At 48.3% G+C, this 17,493-nt stretch overlaps 1 protein-coding gene across 1 annotated transcript; it reads left to right on the top strand.

Annotated features, from left to right (window-relative positions):
• The first annotated feature begins 2,252 nt into the window (after positions 1 to 2,252).
• On the top strand, positions 2,253 to 16,318 carry Sall1 (spalt like transcription factor 1). Its single transcript, XM_026392296.2, has 3 exons — positions 2,253 to 2,328; positions 11,299 to 14,723; positions 15,878 to 16,318. The coding sequence occupies exons 1-3, from the start codon at positions 2,253 to 2,255 to the stop codon at positions 16,316 to 16,318; spliced, it is 3,942 nt and encodes a 1,313-aa protein (XP_026248081.2).
• The last annotated feature ends 1,175 nt before the right edge of the window (positions 16,319 to 17,493 follow it).

The raw sequence follows: 17,493 nt of genomic DNA, 5'->3' as shown, positions 1-17,493 counted from the left end.
ACTGTACCCAACAGGACCTGGGGAGAAAGAGAGCGAGGCGGGGAAGAGGGGGAAAGACCGAGCCACAGAGAGAGACGGAGAGGTTGTGTTGGCGACCGAGCAAGGGCAGAAAATAAGAGGGAGAAAAGGTAGAAAGGGCGAATAGGGAGAATGAAAGAAGGGATGTTATACCAAGAAAAATAATAAAAAGTCAGAAGATAGAAAACAAACATTGAGCCGCACAAAAAAAGATTTAGACAAAAAAAAAAAAAAACTTAAGCGAAGAGAAAAAGAGTCATTTGGGGGAGCGCGGTATGGGTCCCAAGTACCCGAAGCTCTGCTCTCGTGATTGGTGCCCACTTCGCGCGAACCGACTGGGCAGTACCCAGACTCAAGGGCGCTCCGAAATTGGGGCGTCCTTATGAGCCCTCTCCTTTCCCGATCGCGAGATAGGGCAAGGATTGTGTATCTGCACCACCCCCCCGCCTTCCCCCATTATTCAGCCGAAGTTTAGTTTAGTTTAGTCCTTCTGGTGCAGGACTTCGGGAACCTTCGAGCAAGGAGACCCCGAGGCGCGAGGGGAAGAGCTAGGCTGAGCTGAGGACGGAGCTTCAGGTTCGCGGGCGTCTGAGCCCGGCAGAGGGAGTGCGGGACCGGGGCTCCGGGCTTCAGGGCGCGGGTAGGGTGGCTGCATCCCAGCTCCGGGAGACGGAGATAGAGCGAAAAGTTTGGTCGCCGCGCTCGGCAAATGCCGGAAAAGTGGAGGCGAGCTTCTGCTCAGCCAGGGAGCAGCGGATAAGGACCCCCACCCCTCTCACTCCTGGCTCAGCACCGCCACCTCATCTCAGAGGCGGGGGGGGGGAGGTCCCCTCCCCCAGGGTAGGGAGCCCAGGGGTCGGAGGGACTGGCCATGCCCTGGGTCAGGGACTGCTGAGCCGCGCCTCCCAGGCCCCAGGCGCGCCACCGCGCGCAGGATAAGCAGCCACCCCTCCCCTCCCCCCCGGCCGGAGCTGAACTCGGAGCCCAAGCCGGTCCCGGCTCTCCACCCGCCCGGGGCTCGGCGGCGCCAACGCCGCCGCCGCCGCCTCCCCGCGGAGTGACGCGCCCTGCAGCCAACCGGGGCAGCCGGGGGGGAGGTTCGGGAGGGGTCCTGGGCGGAGCCGGGCCGCCCCCTTATCCCACCGGCTCGGGGCGCTTCTCCCGAAAACTTCAGCCCTAATTGTCCTGGGAATGTCCGAGGTAGAGAAAGGGAGCCAGGGAGCCAGCGTGAGGCTGGAGGATCGGGGCCCCCTGGGAGGGGGAAGATGGGGGTGGCGAGAGCTGCCCCTCCCCCCCCCGTCCCAAACCCATCACGTTCCCAAACCTTTCCTCGATCCTCTTCTCCGCGCCCCCGCGAGCCCGGGATCCAGGGCATGGAGAACTCGGGGCGAAGGCACGCCGAGCCAGGCGGCGGGCGGGGAGGCCTGGCCGCGGGCTGGAGGCGGACCGGCGTGGGGCTGGCTCTTCCCCACTCGCTTTTTTTTTTTTTTATGAGGGTGGGGGTGGGCTGCTTTCTGGTAGCTCTTAAAGAAACGAAGAAACACTCACGAAACGGGACGCCCTCCCCCCAAAATCCCGCCACGGGACTCCCTCCCCCCGCGGGCCGGCGCTCGGCGTGCCAGAGTTGGGAAGTTCGCGGCGCGCCCGCAGCCCAGGTCCCCAGCCCCCGCCACCCGGCCCCACCCCCCGCCCGGGGCGGCTTCATTCCGGGGAGGGCATGCTAATTTGGGTCAGCCCAGCCCGGGATGGGGGGCGGGGGAGGGAAGGAGCGGGGGGCGCCGGCCGGGGCGCCGGGCGCGCAGTGGCGAGGAGGCAGGCCCCCGGCGGCCGGGCCGCGGAGTCCCGGGCGGTCGCGAAGAGGGTTAACCCAGTGTCGGGCGGCGCGGCTCACAGAGCCAGCCCCGCGGCCGGCTTATTGGGCCAGCGCGCGGAGAGACAGGGGTCTGCAGCAAATCACGAACTAATTGATTAAGGCGAGCGGGTTTGAATAGCGCTGGCCCGGTGCCAATCGCCTTTCAAAGAGCCCCTCTATGATTAATCGCAATGCATTATTGATAATCATAATTATAGCAGGACACATGCGCGCTGCGCCCGGGGCCGGGGAGCCGGGGAGGGGGCGGGCGGGCCGGCGGGCGGGGGGAGCCGCCGCCGCCGCCGCCGCTCGATTTCCGTAATTTTGAGAAGATTTTTTTTTAGTAATTTTTTATTCTGCCCCAGCTGATGTTTGAGCCAGCATGTCGCGGAGGAAGCAAGCGAAGCCTCAACATTTCCAATCCGACCCCGAAGTGGCCTCGCTCCCCCGGCGAGATGGTGAGTGCTCCGGCCCGCGCCGCGGACACACAGACACACACGCACTCACACGCACACTCGGACCCACGCACACGCGGCGGGCCCCCCGCGCCCACTGCCCCTCCGCCGCCGCCGTCGCCGCGTCCCCGCTCGCCTTTTCGACTCGGCGTATTTTTTTCTTTTCTTTTTTAATTTGCAATTTGCCTTGACTGGGCTTCCCACTGGCCCGGGGAAGGCAAGCACATCTCGGGGCAGGACCTTTCCGGAGTTGCAGTGTCCTCCTAGGGGAGGAGGGAGGGAATGCCGGCCTTACTTCTCCGTCCCGGCTTTTCCAGGGAACCGAGCCCAGGGAGAGCCAAGCCTCCCCTGGACCCCGGCGTCCCTCGGCTGGACCTCGGGGCGTGGGTGCAGGCAAAGGCCGTCCGTGCCTGCCGGCGCGGGGCCCCTAGCGCTCCCTGCGCCGCTCCGGGGGCCCCCAGGCTCGGCCTCGCCGCCCCGGCCCTGCTGCCAGCGGGAAGGAAGTTTACTTGGTGCTGGTGGCTGAACTTAGAGCGTGTGGGGAGCTCGCTGCGCCCCTCCTTCCCACGCGCACACTCCCCCTCGGCCCGCAGGGCGAAATGAGGTGCCTTTGTGGGTTCCGAGCTGTAAGAAGGCAGAGACCTGGGTCGAGGCGCAGCACCCTGGGGTCGCGGCCCGGGTGGATACTCTTTGCTGCCGGTTGCTCCCTCGACAGTGCAGGGAAACCGGGTGAAGTGTCGAGTTCCAGCTCCCCAAATTTATTCCCGCATCTTTTCTCCCAGTACATGCACCTAGAGCCCCCCCCTCCCCAAAAATCTTGAGGCTCCGTGTATGTCCTCTCTGAATTGTGGTGCCCAGGACTCCCAGACCCGCAGAGGGAAAAGTCGTAGGGGAGTTTTTCAGGGCTGGGGAGGAGGAGCAGGTAGCCAGCCGGAGGAGGCGACCCCTGACACAGAGGAGCAGGAGCCTTCTCCAATGGAGGCTTCAGCTACGGGGTCCCGAAAAGAATGGACAAGTCCAGAAAAAAAGTTTGTGTGAGGTAACTGCGGCCGAGAGTAGGAGAGATCCGGGCAGGGCATTGGGGATTCGGAGGGAGGATACCTACTACTCTTCCCGGATCCAGAAGGTGTTCCCGGTAGGGGCCTCCGAGCTCCCAGGCCTAGCGCCCGGAGGCGATGGAGCGGCGCCGGGGCTCTGGTCATTCCAGCAAGATTCTTGTCCCTCAGCTGCAGGAGGACGAGGGGCATCCTCGGTCGGGGCTCCGCGGTTCTGGATGCCTCTAGGGATGCTCACATCCCGGGGGACTTTGGGGGGTGCGGAGGAGGGCGCTGGATCCCAGTAGAGCTCCTCCGAAGCGTGCCCTTAGGTCGGCACCTCGGTCCACCAAACTCTGCGGCCGCCCGGGCCCCACGGTCGGTCTCTGCGCTCCTTCCCCAGAGGCCTGCCTTTCCAAAGGTCTGGGGAGCAGGGACCGGTGCAGAACCCAGCAGCGAAGCAGAGAACCCCCCTCTCCCTTTACCTGGAGTCGGGAAAGGGGACTCCTGATGTGGGATCCCTGTAAAAATCTGGGAGACTTTAGACCGATTCAGAAGACTGCTTACAATACTTGCTCCTTCCCAGCACTTTCTCAAGCTTGAAGCCTTGTCTCTGCGATGTCTCAGTCCTGTGCAAAGAACCCCTAAAACCCCACTTTCTACCCCAAAAGGAGCCCCGGGTATGCAGGATAGACCAAGGTGAAATTACCCAAGGCCTCAGCAACGACTGGTGTATTTTTTCCGGGTTTTCTCAGCTGGTTTCGTAGGCTTCTCGCCCCCACATCAGTGTTTCCTAAAGTTTCTGGTGAGACCTTTGGCTCTCTAATAATACTGTTTTTAAAAGCTAACAATCTCTATTCGAAAAACCAAACTGAAGAGAAGACAGAGTTCTTTAATCTATTTTATAAATCTGGACTTTTTTTTTTTTTTACATTTTTTCCACCAATATTAATAATAATGATGACGGGGTTCGGAAGAAATGATGCTTGCTAGTTTTTTGCCTTTAGCCTTCTGGATCTGGAATTTTTAATAGTTAAGGCTTCTCATAAAGCGATAGCATAAAAGGAGTTCACTGCCTCTTACCATTATTATTTATTAGTACTATTTTTTTTTTTAGTTTATTTGAGCTTTGAGGTAAGTTAATTAAGTAACTGAATCAAGTTTCCTTTCCTCTTTTCTTTTTCTTTTAAGTTCTTTCTCTTTCTTCCTTCCTTTCTTTATTTTCCTCCAAAAAGCTAGTTCATTGTGCTAAAAAGCAGTAAACTGTTAGAGGCACCCTAGGAAATATCCCCCTCCCGGCCCCTTTCCTCACCTCTCCCCACCCCCTCCTCTTTTTCTTCAGTAGTAATGGTTTTAGGTTATGACTGTTTTTACATGGTTGAACAATAAGTTTGGGGAGAAGTTGCCTAGAGGGTAGATTTTGTAATAGGGTTACAGGATTTAGTGTGTTGTAATAATATTAGTACACAAGTAATCCTCCCTAACGCGTGACGTGCAGGAGGGCCTAACATACCCCAGTTCTTTTTATTTGGGAGTAGTTGGGAGATAAATGCAATTGAAAGTTCATGACATAGCTCAAGGTTACTTTAAAAAAGTCACCTTTCTGCAGTGGATTCAGTAATCTCCATCCTTCTCCCCACTCAGAACACACACACTTCAAGGAGTTGTTGGTGTTTTGCTTTGTTGCATGTAGCAAGGTTATTAAATTCTTGGAAGGCAAACCCCTATTCGAACATTCCTTTCTCTTGTGTCTTGAGATGTTCTGAAAATACAGCGAATGACATACCTGTCAAATGTTACCAAATTCAGTCAAGTTTATGCTCTTCTTATACTCCGGGACCTCAAATTTTAGGACTTCTACCCAGAGAGAAACCTAGAAAAGTTTGTAGACCCCAGTTACAGTAGCCTCCGAAAGAGTGACTTTCCTGCTGTGTTGTGTGTCCTGTGTGTGTGTGAGTGTGAATGCACTTACAAAGAAAGCCCAAGGAGTGCTAAAGGGCACTAAGCTAAAGGATGGCTTCGTTGCATCCAGTTGGAGAAAAGAAGATCAATTGGTCGATCTGAGAATGTTGATATTTTCTTCTACTCTAGTGCAACTGTGATGCATGCTGGAAACAGGCTAAAATAAACTTGACAATTTTTGTTTTTTTATAAAACCAAGATTATGGCAAACGTGAATTGTCTCAGATGATATTCAACAAGTCTCAAATTACTTGGTAGAAAGATGACCGCCACTGGAAAGATTATTTACCAGGATAGATCATTCTGAGGAAAGGGCATATGAGAATCCAGTGATTTTTATATATGTATTCTTTCCTACAGCTTTGGACTTCAAGCCTATGTGTATATTGGGTTTTTCTTCCTTTGGTGGTATTTTTAAGATTCCTGCAACTACACGGTGGGCCTATTTAGACTCCTTTCATTAATTAAGTTTTTTGGTGCTTAGCTTTTTCAAGAAAAATGTACTATTGGAAGAAAACTAAAAACATCATGAATTGCAGATAAAACACTAACTCTTGTATGAAGTATCATAAAAATCCCTCTTATTTATATTAATAATGAAATTCTATTATTTACCAAAGTAATTTACTCATTGTGAGCAGCTTAATGGCAACACATTGATTCCTGGGACCAAAAGGTTAGAGAGAACTATAATTAATTGCTTTTTTTGAAAAACCGACACCTGCAAGATAAGGCAGTTGGAAAGAATTCATGTTTAATCAGGCCTATTTTAAGTTTGGCATAATGGAAGATTCTGGATAAGAAAATGCAAACTGTCTTTTGAGATTTGTTTCGGGCTGCAGATACTTCCTAAAAGGTTTAAAAAAAAAAAAAGCAAAGTCTAGTTGAGTATGAGATAGATAAAAGTGTGAAAATGAATTTGTGATACTGAGTGTTTGGTGGTTTATTTAACATCAAGTTTCCCCCCTCCCCTTGCTTCCTAGGCAGAAGTGCTAAATTATAGGTTATTCTTTGGGGTCTCTATTTTTTTCTTTCCACTTTTGGAGGTATCTAGTTGTCTTTACCAACAGTCCTTTAGAAGGCAGAAATCCATGTCTTTATAGTGGAGATTTTACCAGAATCTAGGGAAGAAATAAGCAGACAGGTTACATGTTTTGAAATTATTAAAAGCCAAAGCTCTAGGTAATACCAGAACAAATTTCTCCTAGAGACTAGACAAGCAGATAGCCCTAAATTTTAAAATATTCTTAGATGGTCAAAACATGCAGTAGTTCAGTTTAGTAAAAGAGATGGTGAATTAACCTAAAAACTGACCTCCCCCCACCACCACCACCAAGAGAAAAAAGTTTGTGTGCCAGGCTTTAGAAAACCTAGATGTGTTGAGCTGTTTTAACCTTTGCTAGCCTCCTCCCATGCAAAGGTGACAAGGTCCAGATCATAATATGTCCTTCAGTATCTTCCCAGTGACCCCCAAATTGAGTCTTGCTAGTCACTTAGCAGGAAGTTAGTAGTTTATTTTAGTTTCACCTTATCAGCTTGGCTTCTTTTCCTAACCTTATTCCCCTGTCACCCTCAGATGCCAGACCCCCAAAGGGGAAGATTGACAGGTAGTTCCCATAGCTCAGCTTTACCCTCAAACAACAGGGATTTAGTTTCTTGTGCCTTTGCCAATGTTTATGTAGTCAGAGTTTAGATCTCGCCTTAAGGAGTCTCTCTTTTACGCGTCACTGGAATAGGAAAGCCACAAAGAAGTTTTTGAACAAACCCTTGCAACTGGAACCCCATCTAGTGTTCACTTTGATTCATCCATGGGGAAGACGTTCCCCCCTTTCATTTATTGTGTGAATGAGGTGGGCTTGCATCGCTACTTTGAAAGGAGTGTCTTGTCCGGGTTGTTATTTTTTCAGAGATTTCTCTTGTACTCTTCCACGCGAGAACACGCTAATCCTGGCCAGCACACTGAGAGAACTTGAAGGGGGCCGTCACTTTTGTCATTAGGGTGGCACATTGCATAGAGGAAACTCTAGACATTACAGAAAATATGCACAGCATATGCTATAATGTTTACAACTTCTTTGGAATCTTAAGTTGGACATTCAGATGGAGCCTTTTCCTAGGTCTGTGCAAAAGAAAGAAAAAAAAAAGGATCAATCAAATTAGCCTTTTCCCGAAAAGGAATAGCCTGTTAAAATTATGAGCCCCAAACCCACTATTGTGAGAGGTTCTAATTTTAAAAATGTTAGCGCAGTCTTAGGTGATGGGAAGTACAGTGAAGAGTCTTGAGCTCCAAAAAAGAAAACTAAATCTGGTAGAGTTGGTGGTTTTTTTTTTCTTTTGGCGTGTGTGTGTGTGTGTGTGTGTGTGTGTGTGTGTGTGCGCGCGCGCACACTTTGTTTTTTTCCCTTTCCTGGCTGGCTAAGCCTTTCTGTGTGGGGCATAGTTTTATTTTTATTTTCTCAGTAGACAGATATGCTAGAACACTTCAATTTTCTGCTTCCGATTCTGCAGTGTTTGGTTCAAGAAGATGAAAAACTGAGCAATCTGAGTTGGGCATCAAGTACCTATAGAGAACCACAAGAACTAACACATCTGGGATTTTAGGATAAATTTGGTGGCAGTATAAGATCACTTCCTTTCCCACCAAAAAGGCCCAGCAAACATCTTCTTATGTGTATATACTCAGAAAACCACTGTTTCTTAAATGTTCCTATCTGACTAGAATTACAAAATTAATCTGTATGCAAAATCCATAGAAAAAAGAACTGGAATGTTATTTTCAGCATAGTACAAGGAACAAGACAACTGTATTTACTATAATGAGGTCACCAGTTGCAATCCTGTGTAACAGATTATTGAGAAAGATACAAGATAGCAGAGGGTAGGATAGGAAAAATGAATTAGAACATGTTCCTGTGTGTGCGTGTGTGTGTGTGTATGTGTGTGTATCTTATTACAACTTGAAGTATTCCTTTTGGTAGTTAAAGATTCATGCTAGTTCCTGTGTTTTGTCTTCTTTCTTTTAAAGTTGTTCCACTGGAATTCTATTCAGAATGCAGACAGATTTAAAGTTAGGTATTATTACAATGTAGTGACACCTGCTTTTAAAATACATCAAAATAGATACCAGGATTTGGGTGGGGGGGCGGTTGGGGTGTTCATAAACATCAGGAAATTAAATTAGTTGACTACAGTGAGATCAAATGTCAGCTTATTAAAATGCTGTGAAAATCTAAGCTAAAACATGGTCAACTTTTTGACACAAGTCTTTCTTAGAATTCAATTTTAAGCATCCATTTTTTCCATCCAGTTAGCACAATCTATAATATAAAAATGTTCAGGTTGAGAAACTTGAAAATTCTCAAGTGAGTCTCAAAAGCAGCACAAATACAGAATTGGAGTGCAGGAAGGTACTGATCAACTGAATCCTGTAAAATAACCTTCCTTTTTATTTTCTTTATATATATTATGAGAATATCAGATGTTTGCAAGTTATAAAGAATTAAAATGCTCTTTAATCGTGAGCACAGATGTGCTAAATATTTGAAGCAACTACATTGTAATGTGTACAATTGATGAAGTCAGTTTTCTGATTCCCTTTGCTAGTTATTTAGTTCTGAATCTGTCATTATTTGTCTAAGCCCAGCTGACCAAGCAAAACTGTGTTTTAAAGTGGCTTTATGTTTTGATAAATGTGAGCTGGTTGAAAAGTATTTTCCACTGAATGCAGAGCTTAATAGAACATGCTGACATAATAGTTTTAATGCATTTTGTTGAAAATGTGTGAACAAACAGAATAGCTTTTGTTCCTTCATAATTGGCTGTAAAAGTAGATGGAAACATAACCATTACATATGGAAATGTGCAAAGAGAAAGAAATAACATTTCTGTTGAATATATTAGGAATTGCATTTCCTAGTTTAAAATAAGCATCTGAAATGGATGCATCATTTAAAATTGGTTGTCAAAATAAGAAGCTTTAAACAGAATTTTTGTCACATTATTTTTGTCGCAAGTTAAGCAACATAACTTTAGCAAATTTCATTTAATATTTTGTTTATATTATTTTAAGGCAAGGGGAGAGACAGAAAAGCAGCACCTTAAATGTGCATAGGAATCTGGTGCCAATTAGGATGATTAAACATTAAATTAAAACTGGATCATTATTGGTATTTTCTGCTACAACTACGGTTTGTTTGGTGTTGTTAATGCGTTTTGCACTCTAACCTCGTGGAGATTAAAAGATGGGTATTAGGAAAGCTAGCTTATTAAGTATAACTTAGCTACTAAAATAACACTCCCAGTGAATCGAGTGTGCATACATTTGGCATACTTTACTGGGGGTTCTGATCAACCTCAGCATTACTTTAGGCAGATAGAGTTAAGGAATTTTCAAAAGTTAATATTTAGATGTTAGTTATATTTTCTGAAATACAGAACCACTCAAGCTTTTTAGATGCTTAATACAAAAAAAGGCAAACAGCTGGCTCTTTTGAGTAGACTGTAAGTTTACTAAAAAAAAAAGGCAGCATTTTGATTTTGCATGTATTCATATCCGCAATTACTTTTTTCCCTACAAGTTTTCTGGGAGATTCAATTTGGAAGTCATGGAAACTACCTATTATCTGATTCAGTTCTGCAGAAAAGCATGCAGGGAGGTAATCCTTGAATTAAACAGTTTTTTTTTTTTTTTTTTTTTTTTCCTCCACAGCCTTCGGAGATGACCACACACCATTTGTACAACAGAAGTTGGTGTTCCCCATGCTGGGCAAACAATGGGACGCCATCCTGTCTTTGAATAGGATGTTAGCTTGGAGTTGGAGATTTTTATGTTTAATTTACAAATGGTTCTTACTGAGGAGACATCTGAGCAACCAGTGGAAACAAACACAAAATAAAGGGATTTTTATAAGAAAAGGTTCAGGACAATCTGTTAAACAATTGATAACAGTTAAGAGCAAACTGTTTTTAAAGGCATTCAGTCAAGGAGAATTGCAAAGCATTTCCAAACTCTGCAGCAAGCATAATTTCTTACAGGATGGGAGAGCTCCCCTTAAGTTGATATTTAATCAGAAATGTGAATCTCATGCCAGTTTTTACAGATAGAACACTTTTGATGAAATATTTAGAGGCTCGATGTTGCCATTTGGAGCACAGAGGTGTATTTTCCCTATTGGCGGAAGAGTAGCCAGGGTGGCATTCTTTAATTTTAAAAATAAACACACCACAGGGTGATACATAGGTGCCAGGCAGGCCTTGTAACGGATTATGATCATTGTGTTTCTGTGCAGTGTGTGTGTGTGTGTGTGTGTTGCTTTCCCTTTTGTGTTCAAGTGAGTCTTCAGGAGAGCGCCCAGGAGGATTTGTTACTGATGTGACTAAAGTGTGTTTGTCACGGATCAGACTTTGCTCAGGTTCTAGGTGGGGGCTCGAGATGATTTTCACGTTGTCAGTCCACGGCTTGGCGATATGCATTTCTTTTCCCCCTTGTCAACCACTGATTGGAACCTGAATGACTACAAATTAGTTTAGTGACAGAACAAACTGTCACAGATATCTTTGAATCGGTGGAAAATGAATAAGCTTGACAGAAACTCAAGAGCCTAATAAGTCCTCAGGATGGTTGCTGGACCCTTTCTGGATGGGCAGATAATCGGTTATATAAAATATTGGAAATCAATATTTTGCTATGGAATTTCATTATGTACCAATGTCTTCCATTCATAGTATTTTATATTTTGATGAATTAGCTGAAGGCCCTCACTATCTGGGATACTAGAGGGATGGGGGGACTCCTCCACACCCTTAAAAATTAATGATGAGTATCCCTAGGTCATATCGATTGGTTTTGCAGGGAGTACAGTTTTTGAGTTTTGCAGCTAGAAAATAATTCACCTTTTATTTTTTAATTTTTTTATAAGTCATCGATGTCCACGAGTCCTGGCTCCCTTTCTAACCCTGCGCCCTTTGCTGTTCGTAGGAGACACCGAGAAGGGTCAACCGAGTCGTCCCACTAAGAGCAAGGATGCCCACGTCTGTGGCCGGTGCTGCGCCGAGTTCTTTGAGTTATCAGATCTTCTGCTCCACAAGAAGAACTGCACCAAGAATCAATTGGTTTTGATCGTCAATGAAAACCCAGCGTCCCCACCCGACACCTTCTCTCCCAGTCCCCCTCCTGGTAATCCTGACGAACAAATGAAAGACACGGTGAACAAAACCGATCACCCAGACTGCAGCGACCTTTCAGAACCCAAGGGACCTGACAGGGAAGAGCCCATGGAGGTGGAGGCCCCAGTCGCTAACAGCTGCAGCGGCGGGAGCGGCCCCACTGGCCGCACCACCCCACGCTGTGACGGCAGCAACTCCACAGGTACCTCAGCGATCACAACCTCTCTACCTCAACTCGGGGACCTGGCGACACTGGGCAACTTCTCCGTGATCAACAGCAACGTCATCATCGAGAACCTCCAGAGCACCAAGGTGGCGGTGGCCCAGTTCTCCCAGGAGGCGAGGTGCAGCGGGGCCTCGGGGGGCAAGCTGGCCGTGCCCGCCCTCATGGAGCAGCTGTTAGCGCTGCAGCAGCAGCAGATCCACCAGCTGCAACTGATCGAGCAGATCCGTCACCAAATATTGCTGTTGGCTTCTCAGAACGCAGACTTGCCAACCTCTTCTGGTCCTTCTCAAGGTACTTTACGAACATCTGCCAACCCCTTGTCCACGCTAAGTTCCCATTTATCTCAGCAGCTGGCGGCAGCAGCTGGATTAGCACAGAGCCTCGCTAGCCAATCTGCCAGCATCAGCGGTGTGAAACAGCTACCCCCCATCCAGCTACCTCAGAGCGGTCCTGGCAACACCACCCTTCCATCCAGCAGTGGCACTTCTCCCCATGTTAACATCTTGGCGGCAGCAGTTACCACCCCGTCCTCTGAAAACGTGGCTTCGAGCGCGGGTGCCTCCCATGTCAGCAACCCAGCGACAGTCTCGGCCTCATCCTCACCAGCTTTTGCAATAAGCAGTCTATTAAGTCCTGCATCTAATCCACTTCTACCTCAGCCGACCCCTGCTAACGCGGTTTTCCCCAGCCCTTTGCCCAACATCGGAACAACTGCAGAGGATTTAAACTCCCTGTCTGCCTTGGCCCAGCAAAGAAAAAGCAAGCCACCAAATGTCACGGCCTTCGAAGCGAAAAGTACTTCGGACGAGGCGTTCTTCAAACACAAGTGCAGGTTCTGCGCGAAGGTCTTTGGGAGCGACAGTGCCTTGCAGATCCACTTGCGTTCCCACACTGGGGAGAGGCCCTTCAAGTGCAACATCTGCGGGAACAGGTTCTCCACCAAGGGGAACCTCAAAGTCCACTTTCAGCGCCACAAAGAGAAGTACCCTCACATCCAGATGAACCCCTACCCCGTGCCTGAGCATTTGGACAACATCCCCACCAGTACCGGCATCCCCTACGGCATGTCCATCCCTCCGGAGAAGCCAGTCACCAGCTGGCTCGACACCAAGCCGGTCCTGCCCACTCTGACCACTTCCGTCGGCCTGCCGTTGCCCCCGACCCTCCCGAGCCTCACACCCTTTATCAAGACGGAAGAGCCAGCCCCCGTCCCCATCAGCCACTCTGCGGCCAGCCCCCCGGGCTCCGTCAAAAGTGACTCTGGGGCCCCCGATCCGGCCACGAGAAGCCTGGGTGGCCTCCCAGAGGAAGCCGAGGGGCCTGCTCTGCCACCCTCCAGTGGCAAAAGTGAAGAAAGTGGCCTGGCCACCAACTCTGCCCCGACAGCGAGCAACAGCACCCTGAGCTCCCCGGCGGCTGATGGTGGCCCGGGAGGTGCCACCACCTTCACCAACCCCTTGTTGCCACTCATGTCAGAGCAGTTCAAGGCCAAGTTCCCTTTTGGGGGACTCTTGGACTCAGCCCAGGCGTCAGAGACCTCCAAGCTGCAGCAACTGGTAGAAAACATTGACAAGAAGGCCACTGACCCCAATGAGTGCATCATCTGCCACCGGGTTCTCAGCTGTCAGAGTGCCCTGAAGATGCACTACCGGACACACACTGGGGAGAGGCCCTTCAAATGTAAGATCTGTGGCCGGGCTTTTACCACCAAAGGGAACCTCAAAACCCACTACAGCGTCCACCGGGCCATGCCCCCTCTCCGCGTCCAGCATTCCTGCCCCATCTGCCAGAAGAAGTTCACCAACGCGGTGGTCTTGCAGCAGCACATTCGAATGCACATGGGAGGCCAGATCCCCAACACCCCCGTCCCCGACAGCTACCCCGAGTCCATGGAGTCTGACACGGGCTCCTTCGATGAGAAAAATTTTGATGACCTAGACAACTTCTCTGACGACAACATGGAAGAGTGTCCTGAGGGCAGCATCCCAGACACGCCCAGGTCGGCTGACGCGTCCCAGGACAGCCTGTCTTCTTCCCCTCTGCCCCTGGAGATGTCGAGCATCGCTGCTTTGGAAAACCAGATGAAGATGATCAATGCCGGCCTGGCCGAGCAGCTGCAGGCCAGCCTCAAGTCCGTGGAGAATGGGTCCGTCGAGGGGGACGTGCTGACCAACGACTCGTCCTCGGTGGGTGGTGACATGGAGAGCCAAAGTGCTGGCAGCCCAGCCATCTCAGAGTCTACCTCCTCCATGCAGGCTCTGTCCCCCTCCAACAGCACCCAGGAGTTCCACAAGTCACCCAGCGTGGAGGAGAAGCCCCAGAGAGCAGGGCCAAGTGAGTTCGCCAATGGCCTGTCCCCCACCCCAGTGAACGGGGGCGCTCTGGACCTGACATCGAGTCACGCAGAGAAAATCATCAAAGAAGATGCTCTGGGAATCCTCTTCCCTTTCCGAGACAGGGGTAAATTTAAAAACACTGCTTGCGACATTTGTGGCAAAACCTTTGCTTGTCAGAGTGCCTTGGACATTCACTATAGAAGTCATACCAAAGAGAGACCATTTATTTGCACAGTTTGCAATCGTGGCTTTTCCACAAAGGGTAACCTGAAGCAGCACATGTTGACACATCAGATGCGAGACCTCCCATCGCAGCTCTTTGAGCCCAGTTCCAACCTTGGCCCCAATCAGAACTCGGCGGTGATCCCCGCCAACTCTTTGTCATCTCTCATCAAAACAGAGGTCAACGGCTTTGTGCATGTTTCTCCTCAGGACAGTAAGGACACCCCCACCAGTCACGTCGTCCCTTCTGGGCCTCTGTCATCCTCTGCCTCGTCCCCGGTCCTGCTCCCCACTCTGCCCCGGAGAACTCCCAAACAGCACTATTGCAACACGTGTGGCAAAACCTTCTCCTCGTCCAGCGCCCTGCAGATTCACGAGAGAACTCACACTGGAGAGAAGCCCTTCGCTTGCACTATTTGTGGAAGAGCATTCACTACAAAAGGCAATCTTAAGGTACCCCACTCCACCTGCTCCCCGCCTGTCCCCCTCAGCCCACCTCGCTGCCACTGGTACTCTGTAGTACCACATGCTCCTGGAGTCGTTGGCCCAGACACACAGGGAAAAATGTTTCCCAAAGGGAACCTGCTGCCCTGCACGCAGCAGGCTGGGGAGAGATGGGGGTGCCTGTGAGGGTCGGGATAGTGTCAGGGAGGAGGACAGCCTGCAGCTAGCTGCATGTCACAGTGCCTTGAATAATTTGGTACCTAAGCGAAGCAGCGGCCTCTCTCTGTTGTCTCGCTAAGTGCACCAAATGAATTGCTTTACCTACCAAATAAGACAGCCTGGTGTTGCCATGGGGTATTGATTAAAGACCTCCATGTGGCCTGTGTGCTGCCCGTATCACTTAATAATTACGGTTCTCCTTGGCGTATGCAGCTATTTTTCATAACTATGCAGTCCAGCATGGTTTGTTTTTCTAGAAACAATAACGTCACTGCTCTGCTAATGGGTATTATGATAATTGATTATACAACATTTCCTACTGATATGTGTTGGAAATAAAGCAAATATGCTTACATTCTAGAGCAACAGTTGAGCGCTCTTACTGTGTACATTTTTCTGTTGACAGAGTATTTCTCTGGAGATTGCTGCCAGTAATGCAAGATGAATAATTACTTTCTGGCTTTTCTCTCCATATGCCGGGCCCTCCAATGGGTAATCAGTGAGGGGTACTTTCTTTCCATCTGAAAAGGACATTTATAGGGTAAAGGGTGTCAGATACAATACTTACCATTGCAATGAGAGTGGACATAACAATTCTAACCCTGAAAGGAGCTATCTGCGACTGACTGGCCTGCTTGAGGCCATTATAAGCTAAATACGGGTAATAAAAAAAGAGTAAGCAAGACATCTTGCCCAGGGAGAGCAAAGACGGCCCGGGGCTGCGGAGACCCAACACGTTATTACTAGTCCCCGGGAGTGGATGGTTCCCATTCCCTGCTCCACCGTCTGTCATATAATAAGAATAGACATTTGGGCCACTTGCTTGGTCAGTGTTGGGATATGAGTTGAGACAGATTCAACTATTAACTTCTCTTTCTTTTGGTCTTTCTTTTTGTTTTTCTTCCCCCCACCACCCCCTGCACACACCGACCCCCACATCTCAGGTACACATGGGCACGCACATGTGGAACAGCACCCCTGCGCGGCGGGGCCGGCGGCTCTCTGTGGATGGCCCCATGACATTTCTAGGAGGCAATCCTGTCAAGTTCCCAGAAATGTTCCAGAAGGATTTGGCGGCGAGGTCAGGAAGCGGAGATCCTTCCAGTTTCTGGAATCAGTATGCAGCCGCGCTCTCCAACGGGCTGGCGATGAAGGCCAACGAGATCTCTGTCATTCAGAACGGTGGCATCCCTCCAATTCCTGGAAGCCTCGGCAGTGGGAGCAGCTCACCTATTAGCGGGCTGACGGGAAATCTGGAGAAGCTCCAGAACTCGGAGCCTAGTGCTCCTCTGGCCGGCCTGGAGAAGATGGCAAGCAGCGAGAACGGAACCAACTTCCGCTTCACCCGCTTTGTGGAAGACAGCAAAGAGATCGTCACAAGTTGAAGCAGCAGCAGTTCCACAGACATAGCATTCCCGTTCAGAATGCGACCTATGGTGGCCTCCTACCCCTCGCCCCATCCCCCTTCCTTTTGGTCCCCCGGGTCTATGAACTACAACATTATGAAGACATTCTTTTGTACCTTGTTCAACTTCTAGAGTTCTAAGAAAGCTTATTTATTAGTGATATAACCTTGCTTTGCGAACAGAATGCAAGCATTAACTTTGGTCTTCTGTATTTTGGACTAAATACTAATTGACTAGAGTGCTATAAACTTGCTGTAACATTTATGGCAATTGCAAGTTGCCCTGCTAGGCGGTCTTAATCTGGCATTAACTTATTTTCTATATCCAGTTTAATATGAACCTGGTGTTGATGCAATGCCTCAGTGATGCATTAGGTCTCTAATAAAGTCTGTATATAAATGTACACTTTGATCCTGCTGGAAAATTTTATCAGCAAACACATTGTCTAATCTTTCAAAACAGATTTAAGGAAAGGACTGAGAGTACACACTGAACAGTGTGGATCTTCGAAAGGTTTGGGGTTTTTTTTTGTTTTGTTTTGTTCCATTTCTATTCTAAAATTCAACCTGCTTTTGTTTTGTTTTTGTTTTGTTTTTGTAGATTTAACCATTTCCGTTTTGAACTGCTCTTTGTATTGTGCTTTTTACTTGAGGTCTCTTCAATGTTAATAAGTTTCTGTACAGTAATAAGCACGCAGAATTCTTTATAGAGAAAAAAAAATCAAGTGTTGTTTTGGTAGTTGAAACTGAGACGTAACATTTTGCCTTGTAGGTATATTCACAATAGAAAAATGTGTGCTGGAATTTCACAATGCTGCTAAGTATAGCATCTTGAACAACCTTCAGTGGAGAAAATGTAGATGCTCTTGTATATACAATAAGAAATATCACTTTCATTAAAATGTACATATGTTCCTTACAAGAGCAAATGCTTCTTCTTGATCAAGAGAGCAGGTATAGTGTTTGTTTATTTTGTATTAGGTATGGAAGAAAAAAAAAATTGGACTGTTACATGCACTTTCTTGGAAAGTTGAAAGGAAGGGGGGGTCCAATTTTCTTTAACATTTAATACTTACTAACAACAGAGATACTGTAATTTTACTCAAGTAATCAAATACATTTTTTTTTGCAACAGATAAAACAGCATACTGTGTC

This window comes from Urocitellus parryii, chromosome 15 (genome assembly GCF_045843805.1).
Source record: "Urocitellus parryii isolate mUroPar1 chromosome 15, mUroPar1.hap1, whole genome shotgun sequence".
Classification (NCBI taxonomy): domain Eukaryota; kingdom Metazoa; phylum Chordata; class Mammalia; order Rodentia; family Sciuridae; genus Urocitellus; species Urocitellus parryii.
The sequence above is the reverse complement of the archived record's forward strand: the minus strand, read 5'-3'. Positions and strand labels throughout refer to the sequence as shown.

Bases quoted from the DNA above. Each gene is read 5' to 3' on its own strand.
- Sall1 (XM_026392296.2), top strand. From the start codon at position 2,253: ATGTCGCGGAGGAAGCAAGCGAAGCCTCAACATTTCCAATCCGACCCC. The intron at 2,329-11,298 runs GTGAGTGCTCCG...TGCTGTTCGTAG, and splicing joins CTCGCTCCCCCGGCGAGATG to GAGACACCGAGAAGGGTCAA. The intron at 14,724-15,877 runs GTACCCCACTCC...CCCACATCTCAG, and splicing joins CTACAAAAGGCAATCTTAAG to GTACACATGGGCACGCACAT.